Consider the following 23,888-nt stretch of genomic DNA (forward strand, 5'->3'; position numbering starts at 1 on the left):
TGGACAGCTTCTATGCACTTACTTGGATACGTTGGTTAGTGTTTGCAGATTCCAGCCTTAATCTCTGTTCACTTATGACCTCCAGGAATTGAATCTCCATTGGTTCTGGATTTTTGGAAATGTGAATGGGTCAATTCACCTGTGGACCTTCAGGCAGAGTTCTTTGTATACATTCAAATTAATTGCGTCAGAAGACATTATATACAATGCATCTGAAGTTAACTGATAACACTTTGTCATTATCTCATTACTGTCTTTAATTTTTTCCAAGGTAAGTTTTTGTCATCAAGCTATTATAGGAACCCTGTGCTCCAAAAGCAAATCAGTCCCTACGACACGTCCTGGGCTGTTGTGGCTTGTGCTCATCTCTTCATTTCCAGCAAATGCACCTTTTTTAATTTTTTTTAATTTTTTTTTTTATTATTTTTTTTTTCTTCCTGTTGGGAGCAGGATAATGAAGTGATCTATTTGATTCCCAATACTCCTAAGTGTCCATTGGAGGCACAGATAGGTAGGAAGCATTTTTGGTAATGGACTCTGCTTTCAGGGGCAGTTCTATGCTACCTGTCGGCAGAAGGAATTCTAGTAGAGCATTGGAGAAAGCAATACGGGTGCCAGAAACTCATGGGCTGTAATTACGCTACAAAATGAGATTTTAGCAAAAGAAGAGACTCATTAGTGTAGGAACAGGAGGCCTACAGCAGAAAAGACAGAATCAAAGTCTTACTGTTTCAGGTTTTCTTTTGGCTGTAGGCTTTTAGTACAACAGCTGAAGAGAGAAAGAACGGAGAAAGGGTCTGACTTTTCTGTGGTGAGCATTTTGAATTTGGGCTAAATTGTGATGTGGGCCTAATGGTGACTGAAACTAGGCGCTTGGCTGCAGTTTGTCCGTGTTGAAGACGACTCATTCGTAGTGTACAATAATTGAACACTGTCATAGGCACTTCTAGCAAAACGAAGAGCAAGACGGGCATTGCTCTGAACTCTCCGTATGGAGTGCAGCGTGTACTGATGTTTATCCAAGAGCTCATCATTAAACAGAAGGCTTGAGACTTCGAGCCTATAGTTCCAGCATCATTTGTGAGCAAAGCTCGCATAGTTTCATTCAGGCGGAAGACAGATAGCAAGAATGGCTGGATCACTTGTGAGTCTCTAATACTTAGGAAAAAATAGCGTACAGCTTTTTGTGTCTGCGCTCGTTTTGTCAACAAGGGGGCGGGGGGAGAAGAAAAAGCCAAGAGAGAAGTGCTATTCTGGGGTATGTTGGAAGAATACAGCTATAGCTTTGTATCCGCGTGACAGGCCAGGAACATTTAACAGATTTCACCTTCCATAGCGAAAGATGCAGCAGCTCAGCCTGGTTTTACCCACTGTTGATATCCAGGTGGCAGAAACAGGAAATAACCCAACCCCTTAGAAAGCAAGGCTGCAATGAGTCAGACAGATGAAGTAGAGATTTTTTTCTTAAGCTGTTCAATCATTCTCTGGCTTTTCCACTGTTTTACAAGGGCATGTTAAGAAATGTACCAGAGCTGTGGAAATTCTGCAGCCATTTCTCAGAAAACCATGAGAGGATTACTTTAACATATGTTTCCATCTTCTGCTTTTTGCATTTTTTCCCTCGTCTTTCTTTTTCTTTGACCTGGTACAAACTTTTATATGCTTACAATTCTCACTGTTCAAAAGAAATTTCACTTCGTTGTGAGAATTTCCCCACGAAGCGGTATGCATCGTTTCCAATTAAATGCCATTCTCCTTACAATATTGTCACGTGCAGACCTGAAAACGGTTGTCTGTTTAAATGATGCCTTAGAGAGGCTTATTGCTAGGCTGTCCGGGAAACAATGTGCTGTTTTCACTCTCGGCCTCAGGTTGTTAATGTGCCTCAGCACATTTAAGGTGATAAGGCAGATTTTTTTTGGTTTTGGTATGCCAGCAAAGATAAAACATGGCAGGAAATCTGAGCTTTCCCTCCAACAGCTAAGAGAATTTAATGCTACTTCCAACTATAGGCAAAATGGGGTTTGCTGTTATTAGTGGGAGGGGGTGTGTGTCTGTTTGTTAGAGGAGGAGTATGTGGGTGTAAGTTACACGATGTCAAAACTGGAAATTGGCTTGCAAGCTAAAATGGGTTAGAGACCGTATAAAATATGACTTGGATACACATGCAATAAATATACACATAGTAGTATTAGCATATAATAAGAAATTTTTCTGTCATCGGACTTCTGAGGTGGCACGTGTCAGGTGGAGACAGCGGACCAATGCTCGCCTTCAGGTTTGCGCCTGTGTAAGCCAGCGGCTCATTCACTCATCTGTCATCACTGGGCCGCGGCCGGCCGCGCAGCGTCCCCTGGCTTAAGCCTTTTCGTGAGGTGGTTCGACAGCGTCCCCACAACCTCATCTTCAATTAAGGCGGCTCTCGCCCAGGAGCATCTTTTTAGTCGGATTTTTGGAAGAAAGTGCAACTGGCGCTGGATTTCCTTCCCAACCCTGAAGTAAGGCAGTGGTTTTTATTATTACTGCTGTCGCCTTGGTTTTATTATTATTGCTGTTACCTCTGTTGGTGCTTTAGATACATATACGTGTGCAACCTGGGAAATTACTGTAAGGCAAGTGACAGTATCAATCAGTTAGTTATGTGTGTGCATGTGTGCAGCAGAGTTTCTACAGTTTGTGGTGTTTAACTGCAAATTAAGAAGTCTTCACTTTTCAACCAGAGGTGCCTAGCACTTTTTCAGATAGCTGTACGGTCTCTGAAGTTTGCCTGTCCTCCCCAACTAGGCCACAGCTGCAAGCACAGAAAACTCAAAAAACATACCATAGCTATTTATTTTTTTTCTGGACAAACAATTTTATTTTAGGTAATGCGTCTATACACTGTACATTCAGTCACTGTGGTATATAAGCATAGCTATTTTCATACATAATCTCATAAAGTCCTTTATTTTACAATATTATCTGCTTCGAGGGGAGGGGATGTGGAAAAGGGGGTGGAAAAGGACTATCAAGGTACACAGCGAAATAGATAAATATGCCAAGCTTTTTTCTTATTTTTTTTAAATCAGGCATTTATAAACAAGAAAGCATACATTACTTACATAAAAATAGTTCTAGAATAGTAGAGTAAGTCATAATATTGTCATTAGCAGCAGCATAGGAGAGACCAGGATAACAAAAATGTGCTGAAATGCTATTGGCTATTATAAATGTAAAGATTTATTTTTCTTCAATTGAAAAAATGTCATTTCTGTGAGTTCTTTTGATTTAAAAACAAAACGAAACAACAACCAAACCAACAAAAAACTTCTCTCTAAAACACATGGACTGATGAGAGGGCAGAATGGAAAGAAAATCAACCTTTTGGTAATAAAATACTTTACAGTGAAAATAAGGACAAAAAAATGCAAATGATGGAGGAAGGTTAACCCACATTTAAAACTTGCAAAAAGATTTTGTTTTTCTTTTTCCTAACAGACAGCAAAGGTTGTTCTTAGTTAAAAACACAACTCATAAAACAAGACAACTACCAGGTAAGAAAGAGTTTTGAAAAAGTAAACACCATATACACTTATAATACAACAGTGTAAAATGAAAAAAAGTATTTACATGTTGAATTTACTTTTAACTTTTTTTTTTTACATTGGCTAGTTCTGTTTGAAAAGCAGAATATTATGTATACTAGTTAGCTGCTCCATAGATATGAATGTTATTGCTGTTGGTTTTTTTTTTCCCTTCCTTAAGTCTTCTTTCAGTAATAGAAACAATGAGTAATTAAACTGAATATACAAGTAGTAAGTAATATATTTTTAAGTACAGGGAGAGTCAACAGCCTGTACGAAACACCTCTTCTCCCTTTTAACTTCTTAAAGGAAACTAAAGAGCAGATGAAATGAGAAGATGTGACTTTACAATTCCTACACTCGCAGGCTGGAGTGCAGATGGAATGCAGCAGGGACTCAACGTAAGTCAAAAGAAAAGCAATTCCATCTGAACGGGCTACCAAGTGTTTTACTGAAGTGTTGCAGACACAGAAATTACACACAGAACTCCCTCACCTTAAGCACCTTCACACAAGTTTTTTTTTCGCTGAAGATTCCCACCCTTTTGACAGCCCTTTTCTAGAATTAGTGTCTCTGCGGCCATCTTCTGACAATTTTAAAATAAATTACATGCACAGGAATTCTGAATTAGAAATAAATTATACGTTCTGCAGAAATAAAGATGTTGTTATTAAAAATGTATTTAGGAAAGACAAAATTATTTAAGATAGACTCCCATGCTGTAAACCTCTCCTGTTGATTAACTGCTGGTGTAGAACGTTTGTTCCCGGTCTTCTTGCACCTTATTTAATCTTACTGATTTTAAACCTTAGTTTATAGAAGTGTTTTTACTAGGAAGTTTTCCCTCCCGAGGATCAAATACTATTGAGTCTTAACCTCAAACAGTGTGAAGTTCCTTTGTCATATATTACACTTTACAGAATTACCGTAATGCACGGCAAAAGAAGAAACCCCTTGGTTTTGTAACTTTATTTTGGAGACTTCTCTCTTGCAAATCTTACCCCGTTTGCATGTGAAGCACAGGTGATGCTGGTTGTCTGACAAGACTATTTACTGTTCTGTTTTTTCCTTAGGAAAAAAAAATGCAATTTCATTAATTTTGGAGGATAAAAGCATCATATGCACAGAAGAAATTGTGCCAGCGAATCGGTGTGCTTCCCTAGACACACAAGAAGGAGAAACGGTGTCGCGTGCTGCAGGTAAGTGAGTGGGCTGCTTTTCCTGTGACAAAACAGACAGCGATGGACATGTTGCCATTTTTGTGTTGAGTCACAAGGGGAGAGACACAATCAAAGACCAGGGGAAAGGACCCAAACAAACCAAATTTAAAAAGGAAGGCTTCAAAGAAGCTGACAGCGGGGGTGGGAATGCATTTGTTCTATGTGTAATTTCTTAACATGGCAGTAAAGCATAGCATATGAGACTTTTGAAATGCACAATGATCAACTACAGCTAAAATTATTTAGTTTCCCTTGAAGAAATAAGTGAATAATACAGATCTGGAAATCATAAGGCTGAGAACATTTTTATGCATACTGCATTACAAAATAAACCCTTTACATAAGACAGTAATAATGCCCATTAATGAATATACGTATGGCAGAGATTTTAATTCCATGCATATGATTTCATAATTGCAGAAAAAAAACATACAAAGAAGAAAAAAAAAACACATTAAAAAAACCTGCTTAAGCATAATCAAAATTCCTTTTGCATTGCACTTTAGAAGAGGAGATCTGCATCTAGACTCAGTCTCCAGCATCCCAAACACACAAGGGCAAACCCCTGTATCAACGGACAGTTTCATGTAATTGACTTGGTATAACTGTTTCTTGCTCCCAACAGTTTTACATTGTCCCAGTAATTCTACTCCTTTCATATTTCTTCTTTTTGTACCTAAAACATAGATATGAACTTCTTTGTTAATGCTCACAGTTATTATAATGGTTATTATAATGGTTTCAAGCAAACAGCTCTTGTTGAAAAAAAACAAACCTCTCTAATGTACTGTAAGTAAATACTATAATTTTAGGATTGGAAGCCGCTTTCTCTCTACTGGGAAATAATTTTTAAGCTTACATAGTTTGCATTAATGTCCAAAAGCAAATAAAGATTACTGGAAATATGTTTCTTCGTTTAGAACAACTTCTGTGTATGATGATGCATAGGGTTTTCTTTTTTTTTCTTTTTTTTTTTTCTTTTTATTCTTTAAGGTAAAAAAAGTGTCAGCATTGCCTATATAAGATGCTGAGAGGAAAAATGAGCTGGAAGGCACATCTGCAGCCCCAGATCACATTTTCACTTTATGCTGATAAGCTTGAGTGTCTACGAGGTGAGTGTTTATGGGTGACAGTAACTTTTCTCTTGTTCGGTAAAGCACCAGCTTTATTTGTTAAGCACTTCCGGGAGCATCTCTACTGCTTCCCAACTTCTGTTAGATACAAAGCCATGCAAAACAGGTTTAAAACTCAACCAGTAGTGCACTGGCCTGGTGAATTCATAATTGGTAGCATTCTATACCTGCTGAATCCCCTCATTTTGCATGAATGTAAATAATGATGCAGGGTGTCACACGGTGGAAAAATTGGGTTGATGATTTTCACATCTGTTAGGCAGAGTAGAATCTAGAATGCTCAACTTGTAAACTTTAGAAATATGGAATAAAATGCAGAGTAAGAATCTGACAAAGTGCAGTTTAAAAAAAAAAAAAAATCAACACCACCACCACCAATAAGACAAAGTGATGGCATGCTGCATTTTTATTCCAGGGCTGCGGCTTGGATCCCAAAATTAAAGTAATTTCTCTTTTTAAAAACAAAAAAAAATTTTTTTTTTTTAAAAGATCTAGGCTTATTCACAGCAGCAAAAATGTTGTTTTTCTTTTCTGTAGTATCCGATAATGCGATGTTGCACTCTCCTTGGGCACAGAAATCCTGACTGACAGTTCATAATAAAAGCAGGTAAATACTGAATTCATGGTAAGATGGTGCAACAAAGATGAGTTTTCCAGAAAACTGAAAGCTGAAGTAAAGATTTCAGAATGACTTCAAAACGCATACGTCTTCTGCTTTATTTCTCAGGCGACTTAACAGATCATCCATTTCCTTCCTTTATTTCCTTCTTTCTTTTCCTGAAGCTGAAGTGCTCTTGCATGAAGTGAGTCTTTTGAACACACCAATTAATGAAGATGTCTTTAGCAGAGATGGCGTGATTTGCAAACACTGACGTCTGTAAGGCTGGGTTTGTCATTCTAAAGCGTGCATCTTCTCTGCCCCTCCCCCCCACCCCCTTACAATCCTGCATCTTCCTTTCTTCTTGTGTTCAGGACAGGAAATGAAGGGAATTCTTTCTACGGAAAAAATCAACTTTGAAAAGCACTCTGAAATTCTCATACAACCACGTGACGGGATTAAAACTGTGATGGCTTCCTAGATGGCTGGAAAACTGCTAATGAAATGGCATCATCACCAGAGGGCTTCTACGTTAAGAATCCCAAAGCCTCTAACAAGTCATTAAAAATTGTGCATCGAAGGTTTTTTTTGTTTTGCTTTTACAGGTTCATTATAAAAATCTTGTTAATTTTTTAATACCAAGTCTGTGTAATGAATTATTTTAAATAGCTTATAAGAAAAGTTTGTTTGTTTTTAAATTCCAAAATGTTCCAACAGGCAGAAGGGCAACATAAGAACACTGCCATGCTTGCCTTTTACTCTGATTTTAGTTGGACGATGCTGCTTGCTTGGAGTTTGCCAGTAGAAAATTTGCTGTGGACTTAAAAGTATTTTGTTTATAAACACTTCGTGTTTTATAGGCACAGTAAGATGTTGTGCTATATGGATTGGAAAAAAAAGAGGCGTAATTCAGTGCTTCTGTTATAAAGAGTAACATTTGCCTTCCAACTAATAAGAATCCATATTCATAGATCTGTGTGCCAAGACACAACTGCTCACACATGCACTTACACACGTACCCCACACATCCTCCCTTACTGTGCATATATGTCATTCTGTATGTGTATTAGATGATGTGGTGTTTGTTTAGTTCTCAATGTTGCTCGTTGTGTTTTCACTGCTGGATTGACTGCTTGATTTAGGCCACAGTTGTTCCTGAAGTTCCTTGACTACTTTTTCCAAGTGTTCTCGAGCCTCCCTTTCATGCATCAGGTCAGCTCGGAGCTGCTCCCTGTCAGCCTCTGCATGCTGAAGCTTAACCTGTAGGTCCTCAATCTAGAGAAAAGCATATTAAGAAACATAATAAACTATTGTAATAGTTCAGTTCCAGTGTGATTGTGTAGATTTTAACACAGAGTAGTACCTTAGCACAAAGTGAGAAGAGTAATAAAACCATGTCCTTCCAGACATAAGATTATCAAAGTTGACGTGAGGAAGGAATTCCCTTTGCCCTACTTTTTTCCATACGCTAACTACTGTACAATTATACGAGTGCATTGCATGAACTGTTTAGCTTTGAAATTCTTCAATATTTCTGGTGGCTTAAGTTCCAGAAAGGAGGGTGAAAAGCAGCATAGTTAAGAGTGTAACAGAACGCTGGTCACTGTGCGTCTTAAACCATTACTATTATTGCTTTAGGCAGACAGCAATTCAGCAAAGTAAACTACAAGCTGAGTTTGCACAGAGAATTTACTTTCCGATCTTTTACAGTAGTTGTTATTAATATGAGTGACCAGAAACATACTCAGTTGCCTACATAAAAGGCCCGTGTCTCAGCTATAGATTAATGTCCAACAAAAGCAATTGCAGTATCCTCTCATAGAACCATTCTATCCTTCATATTAAATGTAAGGAACTGTAAGGAGGCAAGACGGGCATGGAGGACATGGCGGTACAGTGTAGATGGCAAGGGGATTGTGAATACGGATGTGAGAAAGTTGGGACACAGGCAGTCCTCTGAACGAGCAGAAACTCTCCAAGCAACAGTGAACATCAGCACCATTTCAACTCGTAAGTAAGAAGCTGGACTTTGGAGGGCAGGAATGGGACCGAACAGGTGCTAATGTGTAGTAACTTTGCACAGAAATGGATGTAAGGAAATACATCTTCCAAAGAGCCTTACAAGAGATCACAGTCTTTTCCCAGCTTACAGCAAGACACGCAGATGGCCTCAGCCTCGCCACAGGCCTCAGTAGTCGATCTTCCTATTTTTCGCTTACTGATAACAAAGGCAGAGAAAAGCCCCAAGATTCAAGGGTGTAAACATTAGAAAAACTGCACCGGTTTGAACTATGCAATTTTAGGCCACAAACAGGTAAGATCAGCAGTTACCAAAGATTGCCATTTAAGAAAGGAAAGGAAAACTCTTATGTTTTGGGCTAAAATGAAGGCTAACCCGCCACCCCATCCATATTTGGATCTCGGTATCAAGGCAAGAAAAAAGACAGGCATAAACTACACTGATATTCAATAGGTATTAAGCATCTAATACTTTAAGCTCACACAAAGAAAGACATTTACACCCCTGACTTTGTTGTCTTATTATTTCCTCTCATGCTTGCCTAATGCTATTTCTCTCGGCCTAAGCCTGTCTAGAGAATTGTGGTTTCCTCAAAAATAATAAGAGGTGATGAACACAATGTGAGTGACAAACTTCCTGTGTGCACTCCAAATTAAAGATAAAGGGATGTATAAAGCTTTATTTTAAAATTTCTTACATGACTTAAGAACTTTTAAGTCACACTGACATCTTGTAAAATTCAGACTTTGAAGTTAGGCAAGGTATTTCTCTATGAAGTAAGTGCCACACAGAAATCTCTGAGGTAGCTGCTAAATAAAGCAGCTATTCCAGACCCTGAGACATTAGTTGCCATGTGGTATTTTGCCCAAGCACAGCACTAATATAGCTTTACTGCATTTGGGGCTTAATGAGTGTCCTCATGCTGCTGCACTGCACTCTGGTGCTCTAACAGCAAGCCTAAATACATATATACAACAGGACGTTGCAGTTGATACTGCAAATGTGCCACTAGTGTCTGTCTGTCTGTAGAAAAGACAAACGTGCAGAATATGCAGCTACCTGACTTCTTTTTAAGGTGACTTTAGCCTTTCATATTAGGAAACCTCATTTAGTCCCTCCCAAGGAGGGAATGTATTAGGAAACTGTAAATCCACGTTGTCAAAAACTTTCATGCCTGTCACAAAGCAAGGGAGGACACACCTGCGGATTTGCCAAGCTCTATTTGGTACGTATGGCGTTTACTTCTATCTGCACTTGCTGTTGCCTTGCTTTTTTCTTTTTTTTTGCTCAAGTGGAAGTCAACTGTCGGTAACGCCCAGCGCAGCAGCTCTCAATCTGGTTATGTTTAGTCTGGACACCTCTTATCAGTGAGACATCCTGTGATGCTAGAGAGGAAGCCCACATCATTTCCTGCTTCTGGTCCCCTGGTTAGACGTGTCTCATCGAGGTACAAGTGGGCCACGCCCCTTCCCGTTATTGAGAGCCTGGGGTTAGAAGAATTTCTGATTGCTATTGCTTTGTCTTTTCCTTTCCCTCCCCTCCTTAAAGTGCCCACGCCAAGTATTTGCAGCTCATGCTTTGGGCATAATGACATGTTCATGAACCGTGTGTGTTTAACAACATGCGTGGCGGAAAAGTTGCTACAGTAAACATGGTCTAGAAGAGATGCCGTTGCCATTAATTCAAGGGATGTTACAACATGCAAGGTAATCTTGCAAATGTATGACACCTACGTGGCATTTGCATGGACGCTATGTATCTGCTGTAGGAGTTTAAATTAAGGCAAGCGTGCCACGTTTTTCTTCTGTTGCTAACGCTTGCTGACCCTTGCCTTTCATTTACGCATTTCTCAGCCAGGCTTTTAGCTTGGGAACCAGTGATGGGGACAGTGGTTTGGCAGAGGGATCCTTAGGTGGGAGCAGGCCAGAGCGAGGCTACAAGGGAGGCAGCTATGGCAAGGAAAGGAGTTAGCCTTAAGGAGAGGGGCTGTTTGGGAGCTCCTCTCTATAGGGAGGCGGGGTTTGAGGGGGTTAACAATAGGTGTGGGACCACGCCCTTTTATAGGAAATGCATTACTGGGCAACTGGGATTGTTTTATTGGAGGAAGGGGAAGGCAGGGCATGCAATGGATTCCTCTTCAGGGCTGTTTCTCACGGAAATCCAGGAGGCTGCCATTCTGCTCTCAGCTCAGCCTGTTATGCTGGGTCATTTCAGGGGGCTTGGAACAGTGGATGGCCTTGCATTCCACATGCCCTGCAACACCAAGACACAACAAGGCGACTTAAGGATGTGCAGCCTGAGCTCTTGGTTCGCTTGGCTTTGGATGGTTTAAATAAACTTCAAAATCTTTTATTAATTACAAGAGAATCTGATGCGGAGAGGGTGGGGAGAGATTTTTAGGTCGAAAGCTTAAAGCATACATGTTGCTTGTAACAACATGTTCCTGCATTCCTAGAACTTTCACTGAGATCAAACTGGAAGTCTTTTCTTAGACCTGACAGTTTGCTCTTCTTGTGTTTTACAACTGTAAACATCACTCCTTCCCAGCACTGCAGTTTGCTTATTGATGGGCCTTGGTTTCTGCTGTTGTTTTAAATAGTTCCTGTAGGTCTAGGCTGATCTTCAAGGAAAAATACTGTTAGGGAAAAGTGGCTCTGCCTAATATTTACAGTACTGAAATGGACCCCTATGCATTGGCAGTGCCAACAGAGTATTAGCAGAACTGAAATAATGTCTAGCATTTGTCTTTGTCTCCGTAAATGGTGATTTTCAACTGACAAATGTGCAAGTTCTAGGCAGAACCGTGGGACTGACACAGGTGGTCGGAGTGCAGGCAAGTTGGTAACACCCTGCATTAGGACTCGGGCTGTCAACTGACACGGATGGGGGCACAGACATTATATAGCTAGGAGCTGGACTTGTATCGAATTAGACAAAACAGGGCCACTGGCATTAGAGGACAGACAGACACCTGAACTAACCCTGAAAACTGCAGAAATAGTAAGCTTACTTGCTATTATAGCTTTCAGTGTTTGGGTCTTACCTGGGCTGAGTACTTGGCCCGGAGCCTGCCTGCTTCACAGCCCTTGTCACACACCCGGATCTGCCTGGCTTGTTCCAGTTCCCTCTTCAGTCGTATCCGAGACTCATTGGCTTCCTTCATTTTCTTCTCATTCTCAGCTCTCAGACGTTCAATCTCTTTCCTTAAGTTGCGCTTCGCCTCCGTTGCTTCTCTCAGTTTCTCTTTCTTAGCCACTCTTAGGAACTCCAGCTCCTAGAATACAAAAAGCAGTTAACTTGCGAGAACCGAGGAGCGGAGCCTAAATTAGTGCAAGGAAACAGAACTGTAAAGGAAGCGATCCAACTGAATTCCCACCTTCTGCTGGTTATGACCAAGAAGGCTCATGTCTAAACCTCATTCTGAACTTTGTACAAGCTCTTCTCCTTTAAATCAACGTGAGATCCTGCACTCAAGATACCCTGAATTTTTGGATAATAAAAAGCTATACGCTGCAGCCACATTTTGCTTTGTCAAGCAAAATAGCTGTGACCATCTGTGACTGAATAAAGATGAACTGCAGTTGGAGAGAGCTACTAGCAATGTGCTCTACGCTAGCTCGAAGTTTCCAACAAACCAACTGTAATGCCTGCACTTTAATTGAAGACATTGAAGATATACAACGTTATGATAAATGCAATTTGTGAATGCCCTTTGTGTACAGCAAAGCTGAACAAGAAAGTTTACTACTTGCTGAAGAAATCACTAAGCAGTTCCATTTTATCAAGCCCCCCCCAAATCCACTTAATGCAAGTATGAGAGAAACCAATTTGTGTATCTTCTTTCTAACTCTAGGCACTTTTATTTTGCTATAGGTAACTGGTGTGTAGCCCTAAGGCTCTTGGCAACCAGCCAACGGACCGCTCTGTCACAACGTCTGGAAAACTCCAGGCTAAAACCTTAAGCTAAATCGAAACCATGCTTTGCTCTGGAAATTGCCACTCTCACTGTCCAGGTTCTTAACAGGAGCTGCTACCTTGAAATCTCAAATCCAAGAGAGAGCCATTAATTGAAGTGATAATGATAAGGAACCTAAAGGTACAAAGGAAGAAACTCTTAAGCTGTTAAAAAGCTGTTGTTAAAAGACATGTTCATCATAAGCACAAAAATGTGGCTTACTTAAAGGTCCGTCTCCTAAATGGTTAAATTAGAAACTCAAGTTCGATTCCCGCACCACCACCCCCCCCCCCAGAAGCAGCATTTCCTCTCTGTCAGAGTCAAACCCTCACAGCAACGTGTTTCTGTTCAGTAACACTGCCGTCGGGTCATGGGAAATTCGCTCTTTTGACAATCTCACTTCCCAGCCAGGCCATTGTTAGCTCAGCCTTGCCTTTGGAAGCATGCACACATGTACTTTCTCTGTATGTGGAACTGGAAACCCACAGCTGCCCAAATGGAAAATGATGGCCAGACACCGATACCACATTCCCTCTCACTCTGACATGTTGCTTGATTTAACGCCTCAACACTCAATTCTGCTTCATCAACTACCTCATGTAATTCCTGCTTTACTTTAAGTACACACTGTGTATTTAGTTTACATATTTCAAAATTAGCTTTAAATACATATTACTCATAAATATTTACTTTTAAATACATAAAATAAAACATATATTTACTGAAACACAAGGGAATGAAGTGATTGGCTCGAGGTGACAAGCAGTTCAGCTGACGAGACAGCTCTCCGCCTCCCTTCTCTGGGACCTGGATCTGCAGCTAGTACATAACAAGCCATCTTCACGAGAGGTATGCAGCACAGAAACTGGCTTGCTATACTGCAGCTCTTGCAGAAATTTGAGTTGGCAAACTTTTGTTAAAATTGTAATTATGATCATATCTACGCACTTAATACAATCTCTCTCTCACCTCCTTCTGCCTGCTAGAAGAATACTTGACTCTACTACTAGAATTTTGGGGATTGGGTATTTTTGGTGGTTTTTTAAAAACACAGCAGTCCTATTGGACACAGATCACATCTGTGAGCTACTGTCCTTTCGTTCATTCCTCAAAGAAACAAAATGCCTTATGCCGGCTAACAAGACTGTATACCTGACCAACAGTACAAGTACTGGTTTTCTATCTATCTCCCATGCTAGACGAAACAAGGCCCTTATTTTACAGTTGGCACCCCAGATGCATCTAATGGGTTACATTTCTAGCTCGGTTACAGCTCCACATACAATATTCAAAGAGGACATGCAAATCTTCTACATTGGCTCTATCTTCCATGTCTATGTACTACTTTTGCCTGAGCTCAAATTAAAAAAAAAAAAGTTCACCTGCCATTCTGTTCAGTCACTGTGATTTGCTAACAGCCAGTACTTACCTGCAGCTTTTTTTATCTGACCACTTTTTCTTTGATATGACCGATGTATCAAGGATTTCCAGAAATAAGGAGCTTCTTCATTGAATGAAGCGAGAAACATTCAGTGAAGCATGGCTAATGGAATGCTTAACAAAGACCTGTAGTTCTGCTCCTCATCAGAGCTTCAGCAAGTGTCTCTGTGTCCCAGGAATACCTTCCCTCAGCCAGGCAACGGCAGGATTTTCACAAATCTTTTAAAACTACAGATAAAGCCTCCATAAAGACAGAAATGTTTCTAGTTCAGTGAAATGAAAACCAAATAAACCGTGCTGGACTAGAAGATTTTTTCAGTAATGAAAAGATGTTGATTTTGGTAACCATGGATTTATACTCCAAGGCAAAAACAGGTGGCAAGCTTAAAAATGTAGGAATGGTTCCTGTACACTTTGGTTTCCCGGCTGAATTTACAAACAGTACCCCAGTAAAGGCTGTTGCTATTTGGGAAAAATGAGGCAATTCTTTTTTACATGAGGCTACCTAACGGTTTCTACCCGGAAGACTATTTGCAGACAGTGGTAAGAGAAAGCTATTTTTCAACATTACCTGATGTAGACTGCGTTTGGCTTGCAAGGCAGCATTTAGCTTCTCTTCCTGCTTCACTCTCATTTTAACAACTTCATGGAGGAATTTTTCTTTGGCTTCTTTTGTATCTAGGCCACTGTCCAGGGCCTGCCGTAGGTGCTCCAGCTCAGCTTCCAACCCGCTGCTGTGAGAGTCAGAATGTGTTGCAACCTCATATGAACTGTTGACTGTGACTGGGGCTTGCATACCAGGTGAGCTCATGTCCTTTGCAGAGCTGGATGAAGTAAAGGATGGGGAGGAGAGCGAGGATAAGGAGGAGGTGACTGAAAAACAGAAACATCGAAAATTAATTAAAAAATGTCTACTATAACTCAAAATATGCTCAGGCCCTTTTAGACAGAGGAGATACTCAATATTCAATGAAAAAAAGGAAGAAAGAAAATACTCCTTTTATACTTTGATACTTGAAATGTGATGAAAATGCAAACCTGACTGACTTAAGGGACCAACTTACAATTTGCTTGAATTGCGACTTTGGAATTTATGTCACAAACAGTGTTTTCTCCATGGGTGTGAAGAAACAGATTTCTTGAGGGAAATCTACGTGATCCTGCTGTTTTCAGTGGGTAAAATGTCTTCTTTTTGCATGAACTGCACGCACTGAGTAAGGACTGAACATACTGAGGGCAGCAGCAGAATTAGCGAAGTGACATTAATGAGGTGATACCGGTGTCTTCCTTCATCTTTCGCTGAGAGGCCCAATATCAGAATACTGTTTAAGAACATACTGGCTCTTGATCTCTGCTTTATGTATTCAACTCCATGGATGCAGTACTGAAACTGTGTGACCACGTTCTTTGTCTGACACAAAATTCCACACTTACAAGTGTGTGCGCTCTGGAATTTTTACGGGCTATTTGTGTGTATCCCACAAAGGCTTTTATAGACGGCTCTTGATCAGATAGCAAACCATCAGTTTTTATGTGAGCACCACAACATTTACCTGCTTTAATAAAAGACTCTAGGTTAGTGGACACCTGTGGTTCAGGTGCTTCTTTTTGTTGATGCACGTTCCTCTCCCAGGAAAACAGCTCCCCCAACTTATGTTCCATTCTTGGTTTTCATTATTACTTAAGGTTGTATTTTTACATCCCGTTGAGCTATTAGGCTTCCAGAATTATATTTAAACACAACAGAAGTTGAACAGCTAACTCCTGTGGATTACTGAGGAAAATCCAGCACAAATAAAACAAAATAAAGGCAGATATAACTGTCACTTACATTCTTCCCTGGTTTCTACTTCAATTTCTGCTTCTGATTCCTTATCCTCTTCAGTGGCAGTAACAGTGGCTGCAACAGTGGCTGCCGCGTCTGGGATAGCTGTGTTCTCTGCAGCAAGCTTCCTTTTCCGTGGCTGGACAGTGCTGCTCGGTGGCTCACTGCTCCGTGATACTACTGTGGCACAGGGGGGGTTGCTCACAATTTTCTGTTGGGCTGGAGGTGCAAGTGCCACGTTGGGGGCCACAGCATTCTCAAAGCTTTTGTAGGAGTAAAAACTGTTATGGAGGGGGAGGCAAAAGGAAGGAGAAAATCATCATATTTTGGCTTTAAAATGCTTCCCAATCCATGTGTTACACTGAAACTGCAATGACAGTGAAGTTCCATAGATTCACGCCAGCTAAGAATCTGCCTATATATTTGCTTAGCGTTTTGCACTCATTTAAACATGGAGACGATTTATACAGCTAATCTCCATCCAGTTCAGAAGGGATCATATTCAAAGTGCCACATTCTCTAAGAGCACCAAAGAGATGAGATCTCCTAGAGTCTAGAAATTACGATGTTTCCTCATGATCTTCATGCATTATTGTTTTACCTAACTGCACAGTTTTACTTCTGTCTGTCCACAGATGTTTTGTAAACTTGGAAACAGCACTTCCTTAAGAAAGGCCACGGGAGTGCAAAAAGCATATACTTGTGTATCTTTAATTTTTTGACACAGCATGCATCTGAGCGCATGTATGTAAAACCATAGTTTAAAAACCCCAACAAACCTATGTTAAAGGACAATAATATTGTAACGTCAAATACATGGGATTTTGCAAAAAACATAGCAAAGACTGTCTTTGCAACTTCAAGTCAGTATCTACTACATGATGTATCTTCAGTTATCTATTAAAATTTCTCCCGAGCCTGTTGGAGGTGGGTTTTTCCCCAAGACTTAAATTGGCCAAATTTCTCATAGGGATACCAAGGGCATACTCTCACACCAGTTTAGCCCTTCTCTCCCTACCTAATTTAAAAGTCTGTTTAAAAACAAGGATACGCTGGTAGGCTTTTTTCCTTTTCTTTTCTTTTCCTTTCTTTTTTTTTAAATCAATCCCCACAGCTTCTAAGAAACTTGTTCATAAGGGCAGCAAAATATGTTCTCCATAACGCTCCCTAAAAACACCTGGCCACTTTATTCAAACTTTCCAAAGAAATCACTACTCTTAGGCAGAAATCTGGCACAAAGATTTTTCAGACTGAACAGTTCCAGTCTGGCAAAGGAATGTATAATTGCCCTGACACTTTCTGTTCTAACTGTGACACCAGTAGTCCCACTCATTATGGGTGGTGGCTCATTCTTGTACCAGTTTAATTATGTCGCTATCCAAGAGCGGAATCTGGCCTACAACATCAGCTTTCTGATAGGTCTTATAAGCTGAGGAGTCTCCCGCAGGCTCTCCTGCCCTGTGTGCTCTACCATGACCCCCCAGGACCACTGGCCATCAAGAAGGAATGGGGTAGCCTGTGCTGTCCGTTCAGTCCTTCGTCTTCCTCTGGTATTGTCAATACAGGAGGTAGCATGCAGCTGCGTTGGCAACATGCTGACCGGCCACTGTTACAGAGCTGCTGCAGTTACCAATTGGCAGTTGCCTGGAAATAGCTGGCTGGTCCCTCACCACCTGCCCCAAGCGAGTAACTCAATCTTCCTTTAAACAGTGAAGCCCGAGAACTTCTGATGACCGTATCCCAAAATGTTTGTAAGTTCACAGAAGCAGCCTTCATTTCAGACTTTTATGGCATGTTTCACCTAAGAAAACCTATTTAATGAATGCACAAAATATCAAGCCTTTTTTTTGTTTCCCTTCTGCGAATTAAAACACTGCAGCTGCAAATGCTTTTTAATCCGATACTAGTGGACTGTCTGTCTGAATTACAAAGCCACCAGTTAACAGTGCAAGGGAACAAACATAAAGCAACTTGCTGTCAAATAAATCTCCACGGCTGCTAACCCCATTCTCCCTTCAGTTCATGTCTCCTCACCTGTCTCGGATCAATGCGGGAAGATGGGTTGAGAGCTCTTTCTCATTTGCCGACACAGCAGGGGACCAGGGCCGGAAAGCTGAGAGACGCTGACGGGGATGGACACAGCCAATACTCTGGGAAGGAGGGAAAAGAAAAATAAGTAAATATGAACAATCTTTTAAACTATAAATCGCAATGGAGTGCTAGTGATGCTTTTCAGTAGACGTTTTGTTATCTCTAAAACTACTCCCCCACTGGCTAGGACCTACTTACTTAGTAGATTCCACTGGAAGAGGTGAACTGCACTAACGTAAAACCTCACATGTTTTTTCTTTGCCAATAAGTTATACGTAGTTTGCAGAGACCACAAAAGGCTCCTGAGTCTTGCAGGATTCTTGTACCTCAAAGGCATGAAGGAATTGCTTACTTCATTGTCACAATCAAGGTCAGTGAACACTGGAAGATGGCAAGGAAACTGGGAGGACTGTATAGCTCAATGTTTACTAGGAAAAGGATAGAAATGTTATTAATTTAGAAAACCTGGGCAAGTTCTTTCTCTCATTTTCTCTTCTGGTTTCAGTAGAGCGATGCTACATGCTAATTTGATCTCTCTTTTGCTTACAAAATATTCAGCAATCACCTTATTAGATGAACTGGATAAGGACCGTAACCAACTGGACTGTTTTTCCTTCTCAGTAGAAGCTGGAGATTGGGAAGCAGAGTCATCTATTTTGGGCTTTTTGGAAGCAGGAGGATCTGAAGGGACCTGAAACAAAGACAGGCAGGAAAAATCAAAGACAGAATTACTCACTTTGCAATCAGCTTAGAAACAGGTTACAAGGCAAAAGCAAATGTTGTATTTAAAAGAAAGAAACACTGGGTTTTTTTCTGCTTTTTCAAACCTAAGGACAAACAAAGGAGTGGAAACAAGGGACAGACACAAATTATGACATAATGTGGCTTCATTCCTTCATTTAAAATACTCTGATAAAGTGTATATGGTGCAGGAGTGATAGGCAGTAATATAAGTGAGACATTCACACCATGTTGCAGAGAACTATCGGCCTTTTATTATTTTTGTATGCAGAAAGGTAAGGTGTAATGTGGTTGCTGAACTGGAAAGATTATTTTAAATGAGAACAGAACAGACTTTGTTATTCTGTTTGCAGTGGTTGTTATGCCGATGACTTCACTACCCCACAGCTGCAGTGGATTCTGGGGGTGCTGCCAAGAGCTGCTTTGCCTTTTCCACAAGTGGCTCAGCTTGGCCCATAAATCATCCTCAAGCATAAGAAAGCCCTTTGGCAAGCAAAACCCCTTTCCTTCAACACTGTGAAGGAATAAAATTCCTATAGTCCCAGCGTGGCTTGCAAAAAAATTGGTAACTACTGGTTTAACTGGTGCACTGGGGATACCAGCTTGAAGCCTTGCCAGTACAAACACGTCTATCAGCAGGGAGGGAGAAGGTTCTGGACCTTATGCTGCATCATGACTAGAAATAATAAGAGAAACATACCACCTCAGTTTCTATTCCTTTTTCTTTCTTTTTGCAAGTCCAAACTCTCTACCTTTCTGTATTCCCATTCAACCTGGTTCTAAGCAAGGTGGCAGAACCATGCTGCAATAACCAGTAATGGTTCATATTTGCACTAAATTTTTTCATCCTTTCACCTCACTGTGATTTTTGTGGGCAAACAAGTATTTATACAGGTGTGTCTGTAAAACACCGGCATGGCAACATTTTGAGAGCCTGAAATGCTTCAAAACCAGGTCTGTTTGCCAATGAAAGAAAGGATCTTATTTGCCAATGTCTTCTGTTCTGAAAATCAGTCCCCTTCAAGGCATCTTCAATTGGGAACTTAGAGACTGCTTCTCCAAATGATTATTCACTCCTGAAAATTGTGATCTAAGTGACTTTACATGAAGAGTACATGAGGAACTGAAAGCAGTATTGTTAAAATGCACTTCTCCAGACTCCTAACTGACTTCCAGGCAACCCCAACAGCTATGTAACTAGAGCAATGCCATCCCTTTTGCACACCTTAATTAGGAGGAAATTATGACCTCATGTCCATGAACAGTCTACTACTTTCATGGAAGCAGGGCAGTAGTGTGGAACTATGGCTCAAGCCGATGACTATCTAGCTAATGCCAGTTCATCTGGCAGCACACACCACTCTTATGGCTTCTACAGCCCAGTGTGCATAGTAACATAATCAAACCAAGTCTGGAGGTTTTAGTAAAACATTCCCTGGCACTCTGGTGCTTGGGGCAGCTTTCCATATGTAGCAGATGAAGAAGAATGACATGGGTGTGTATATGTGTAACCCCAAGTACAAAATTAGCCTGTGCCAGTGCCAAATGCCAGCTACAACGGATTTGCAGAGGATTCTTTCGGCACAGCTTCAGGCTTCCCTAGGGCTGACTCTTGTAGTGGCTATGGCATGGTCCCTCCCATCTAACTCAACTAAGAAAAGGCATTTCTAAATGCTTTTTGTAGAAAATGCACGACAATGCATTGGAAAAGATTTGTTTTTGCTTTCAGAGATGCTGTCTGTGCAGAATTAGTGACAGCATTAGAAAGGTATTTGGCAAGTGACTACTGATCCCAACCCTATCCACTGGGGATGGTGAGCTGTGTGGGGAGGGGAACTTGGGGTGGAGGGTGGGGAGGAAGGGGGGCTTGGAATGAAAAAGGCAACAGGTGGCAAGACTCAGCATGGAAACCCGTTCCTCCCCCCGAGCATCCGTGCTCTGCTGTCTGCAGAACATTCTGTTCAGGCAGGCGTGGAGACGGCCATCCTGGGCCCGGTACCCCCTCTGCCACATTGCTCACACAGCCAGAGTGGGATCAGTACCACGGGTCACGCGTGAAAACAAGCAGCTTTGGGGAAAGGAGAGCAAGTGTCAGGTTTTAGAAAGGTTCGAGGGGAAGTATTTCAATAGAATGATCTCATTTGCATTTTTAAAGAAATCATGTCTCATCTCCAGCTTTCTCCACTGTCTCCCTTCTTTCCCCTTTAAATCAAGGCTGGCACCAACGATCAGGAGGGCTCTGAGCACAGAACATTTCAGTAGATCTGGGAAATGATGCTTAACCTTTTCTTGCCAGGAGCCAGTCCTGATCTGAAAACATAAGCTGCTGCTAGGAAAAAAGCAGTAAACAAGGTGTGTGCATGGACAAAAACCAGGTTTGCCTTCCCCACAAAGAGATGGAAATGGGGTGAAAAAAGGGGGAGAGAAAAGCAGGTGCTAAGTGGGGCGTGCAGATTTTTCTAACTTCGAGTCATCTCCCACCACAGGACTCGTCAGTATTCCTAACAAACTAGTGCTGTCTAAAGTGGGAAAGCACTTCAGCTGGACTCAAAAAAGACTGCTGCCAACATAATTTTTGAACTGCTGTGATGACCTCTGCCAGTGTTCTTTCCATCCACTATCCCATTTTGTTTACACAGATCATCTGCTGGTTGAGGCAGGAATTGCGCCTCAATACATGCTTTAAAAAACCCACCATGTATTTAGGTTCCATTTTAACAAGGTAAAAATGTAATAGTTCTAGTAGTTTCCCACCTGGTCTATGAAATACTGAGACACTACATGTTGCTATTAGTCAAGAAATGGAGGTTCATCTCTGAAACTCATGAAACAGAAGGCTTCTGACTACAACCTGTATTCATTTCATTAAATTTTTGCTCTTGCATATTTCTATCTGCTTGGACATCCCACTGAAAACGCTTTTGTCCCCCTCCGCAGAAATACTGTGGCTGTGTCATGAACTCATCAAAAATTCCACCTATAAATATCCAAAGCAGGTCAGTAATATACTGTACTGCACTTCTCTTGTTTTGTGCAGCCTTCTGACGCTGAAAGAGGCAGAAGCAAATCTGTTCACTACTATAGGAAAATACTTAGATGCGGAACAAGACTAGATAGTGAACACAAAATCTTCTCTTCATATGACTCACCGATTACATCCCACTCTAGGACAGATTCCAGGCAACAATATACCCCACTCTGACACTTCCAACCCAGCCACAGCAGCCAGCAAACCTTGGTATTGGCTCAAATATGGATGATTTTATTTCATTTTCTCTCTTTGCCAAATAATGAAACATACAAAGTTGCAAAAGAAATGCTGAAAATCTGATGTAACTTTTTTGCCATCTTCATAAATGACTTATGAAAAACTTGAACCCAAACCCTAGAAGACTGAAATAAATATTTCCTTATTTCCTATTCAGTTTTTCTTCCATTGCAGGCAACTTAATAATTTGTTGTCAAATGGGCTTTGCGCTGGGCAAAGTGATTTGTTAATATACATTTTCTCCAATCCACAGATGTAAGAAACTTTACGATACAAAGCGGGCCCAGAAATGCTATGTGAAACATTTACTTAAGCTTTTGGACTGTTGTTTTCTGAAGCAATTGATTTTTGAGGCAAAACAGATACAGAAAGACTTATAAAGTTACTAAAAAAAGATTTCAAAAGTATGTTCCAAAGGGAAATTTGGGCACGTGAACTTTAATGTCAGCCATTTTAAGGCAAACTGAAATTAAGCAGCCCAATTTGGCCTCTAGCCAACCAAGGCCACACTTGACAGGTCAGACCAAATTTTCTACTTCAATTAAGTATTACAGTAACAAACCGTGAGACCAGTAGAAAGAATTTTTGACCCTCTCCTTCTCAAAAAGACAAGCCCTCCCCAGTGCTCTGTACCATGAACAGAACCAGCAGACCAAGCAGTACCAGGTCAGCACAATACCTGAATGCTACTTTTTGTTGCAACTTAGAATGGAAAATGAGCCCAGAAAAAATTCTGAAATTTTAAGATTTGGGAGTGCTCACGGATATGATTCTTGGTGCCTGAGGATCTACCAAAATACATTTCCTGAAGTAATTAACTTTCTTTTCCCTACCTGATTTCCAACACTATGTAACTGAGCTGAGTAGACGACTTTTGTTCTCTCCTCATTCTTTGCTCTGCTGCACGGAACAATGACTGCTGTATGTCGACGACACTCTGTGCTGTGAGCAGCTATCCACCAGGGGATAAGCTAAGACCACTACAGAGAGGACAGCACTCCCTTTGGAAGGACAGAACACTGGTACAGGCCAAATCCGGCAAAATGGTAAAGTCAATGGAACTGCAACTGGTCTTATACAACTGACAGTCTAGGCCTACATAAAGGCATGTATTGCCAAATGCGTGCACTTCCATCTTGTGTAAAAAAACCAACCAGCGCTATTGAACAGGGCTAAAACTCGGTGCAACCCCATGTTCACAAAGCACCAAGGACCCAGTTAAAATCCTTCAAACTTCAGTGCGCTCTTTGCCAACCCAGGCTTTGCTGTGTTGCTCAGCTAAGGTGTAGTGATGCATGTGGCAGTGAAAAAAGGGCTTCTTTTGCCTTGTTAAGAATGGAAAACATTAGGTGAAAGGAGTTGAAAATATTTAAGAGGCCTCCTTGCCTGTGGAACTTTTAACTCAGAAATGTACCTTCAGAAAAGCAGCCCGTGCTCCAAATTCTGATCTATCCTCTGCCAATAAAATCTCCCCATAACTGGGTTTAAGCTTGGCATCAAATTCCAAAACCTAATTGAAAACACACATCTCTGTTCAAACGGGGTAACGGCATATGTTTATCTGTGTTTGTAACCTTTCCCAGGCTAGGTGTGAATGCATTTCCACTATGTGTGGTGAAGGATATGAGTGAAAGAATGAAAAAATCCAGGCTTCTCTGCTCTTCAAATTCAGTGATGCAGTGCCAGCCTGGTGCTGTAGCGGCTATTACTGCAGCTTTGAGAAGATCTGACAGGCTGGGAGCAGGTGCAGTGACCCACACTGCATGGGGCTACTGATTCATCTCTGCGCAGAAGCTAGGCGGTTAAAGGGACAGAGCATGCTCTGTGCAGATACTTCGATGAGGCTGGGGAATCTGTCCCTTGGCCCAGTCCGCTCCTTTTACAGATGGATCGGAAATGCAGATACCATACCAGCAGAGATCACGGCATCCTATGTGGCATCTTTAGAAATGAAAAACTGAATGTCCCCAAAAGCTATCAAGCTATCCCAACACACAGAAATCTGTATTTCAGTCTCTTAAGAAAATTAATTGG

At 41.0% G+C, this 23,888-nt stretch overlaps 1 protein-coding gene and 1 long non-coding RNA gene across 6 annotated transcripts in view; one reads left to right on the forward strand and one right to left on the reverse strand.

Moving 5' to 3' along the window:
• Window positions 1-6,953, forward strand: part of LOC127024892 (uncharacterized) — a 48,076-nt gene extending 41,123 nt beyond the window's left edge. For 2 of the 4 annotated variants that reach the window (XR_007767606.1, XR_007767607.1), the window contains 8 exons: window positions 2,234-2,498; window positions 3,478-3,533; window positions 3,873-3,964; window positions 4,637-4,762; window positions 5,777-5,895; window positions 6,454-6,523; window positions 6,644-6,793; window positions 6,889-6,953. This is a non-coding gene — a long non-coding RNA (uncharacterized LOC127024892). The remainder of the gene's footprint in view (window positions 1-2,233; window positions 2,499-3,477; window positions 3,534-3,872; window positions 3,965-4,636; window positions 4,763-5,776; window positions 5,896-6,453; window positions 6,524-6,643; window positions 6,794-6,888) is intronic. The other 2 variants (XR_007767608.1, XR_007767609.1) reach the window with 2 other exon arrangements.
• Window positions 6,954-7,130: 177 nt separating this feature from the next.
• The window catches only part of SKI (SKI proto-oncogene), a 116,455-nt gene continuing 99,697 nt past the window's right edge, over window positions 7,131-23,888 (reverse strand). Inside the window, exons 3-8 of one of the 2 annotated variants that reach the window (XM_050909633.1) lie at window positions 18,411-18,536; window positions 17,789-17,904; window positions 15,761-16,035; window positions 14,501-14,802; window positions 11,578-11,808; window positions 7,131-7,789 (exon numbers count right to left, since the gene is read on the reverse strand). In XM_050909633.1, coding sequence (XP_050765590.1) covers window positions 7,601-7,789; window positions 11,578-11,808; window positions 14,501-14,802; window positions 15,761-16,035; window positions 17,789-17,904; window positions 18,411-18,536 — 1,239 coding nt within the window. In that variant the 3' untranslated portion in view covers window positions 7,131-7,600. Of the gene's footprint in view, window positions 7,790-9,052; window positions 10,788-11,577; window positions 11,809-14,500; window positions 14,803-15,760; window positions 16,036-17,788; window positions 17,905-18,410; window positions 18,537-23,888 lie in introns of those variants that run through there. The other variant, XM_050909634.1, reaches the window with a different exon arrangement.

This window comes from Gymnogyps californianus, chromosome 21, assembly GCF_018139145.2.
Source record: "Gymnogyps californianus isolate 813 chromosome 21, ASM1813914v2, whole genome shotgun sequence".
Lineage (NCBI taxonomy): Eukaryota > Metazoa > Chordata > Aves > Accipitriformes > Cathartidae > Gymnogyps > Gymnogyps californianus.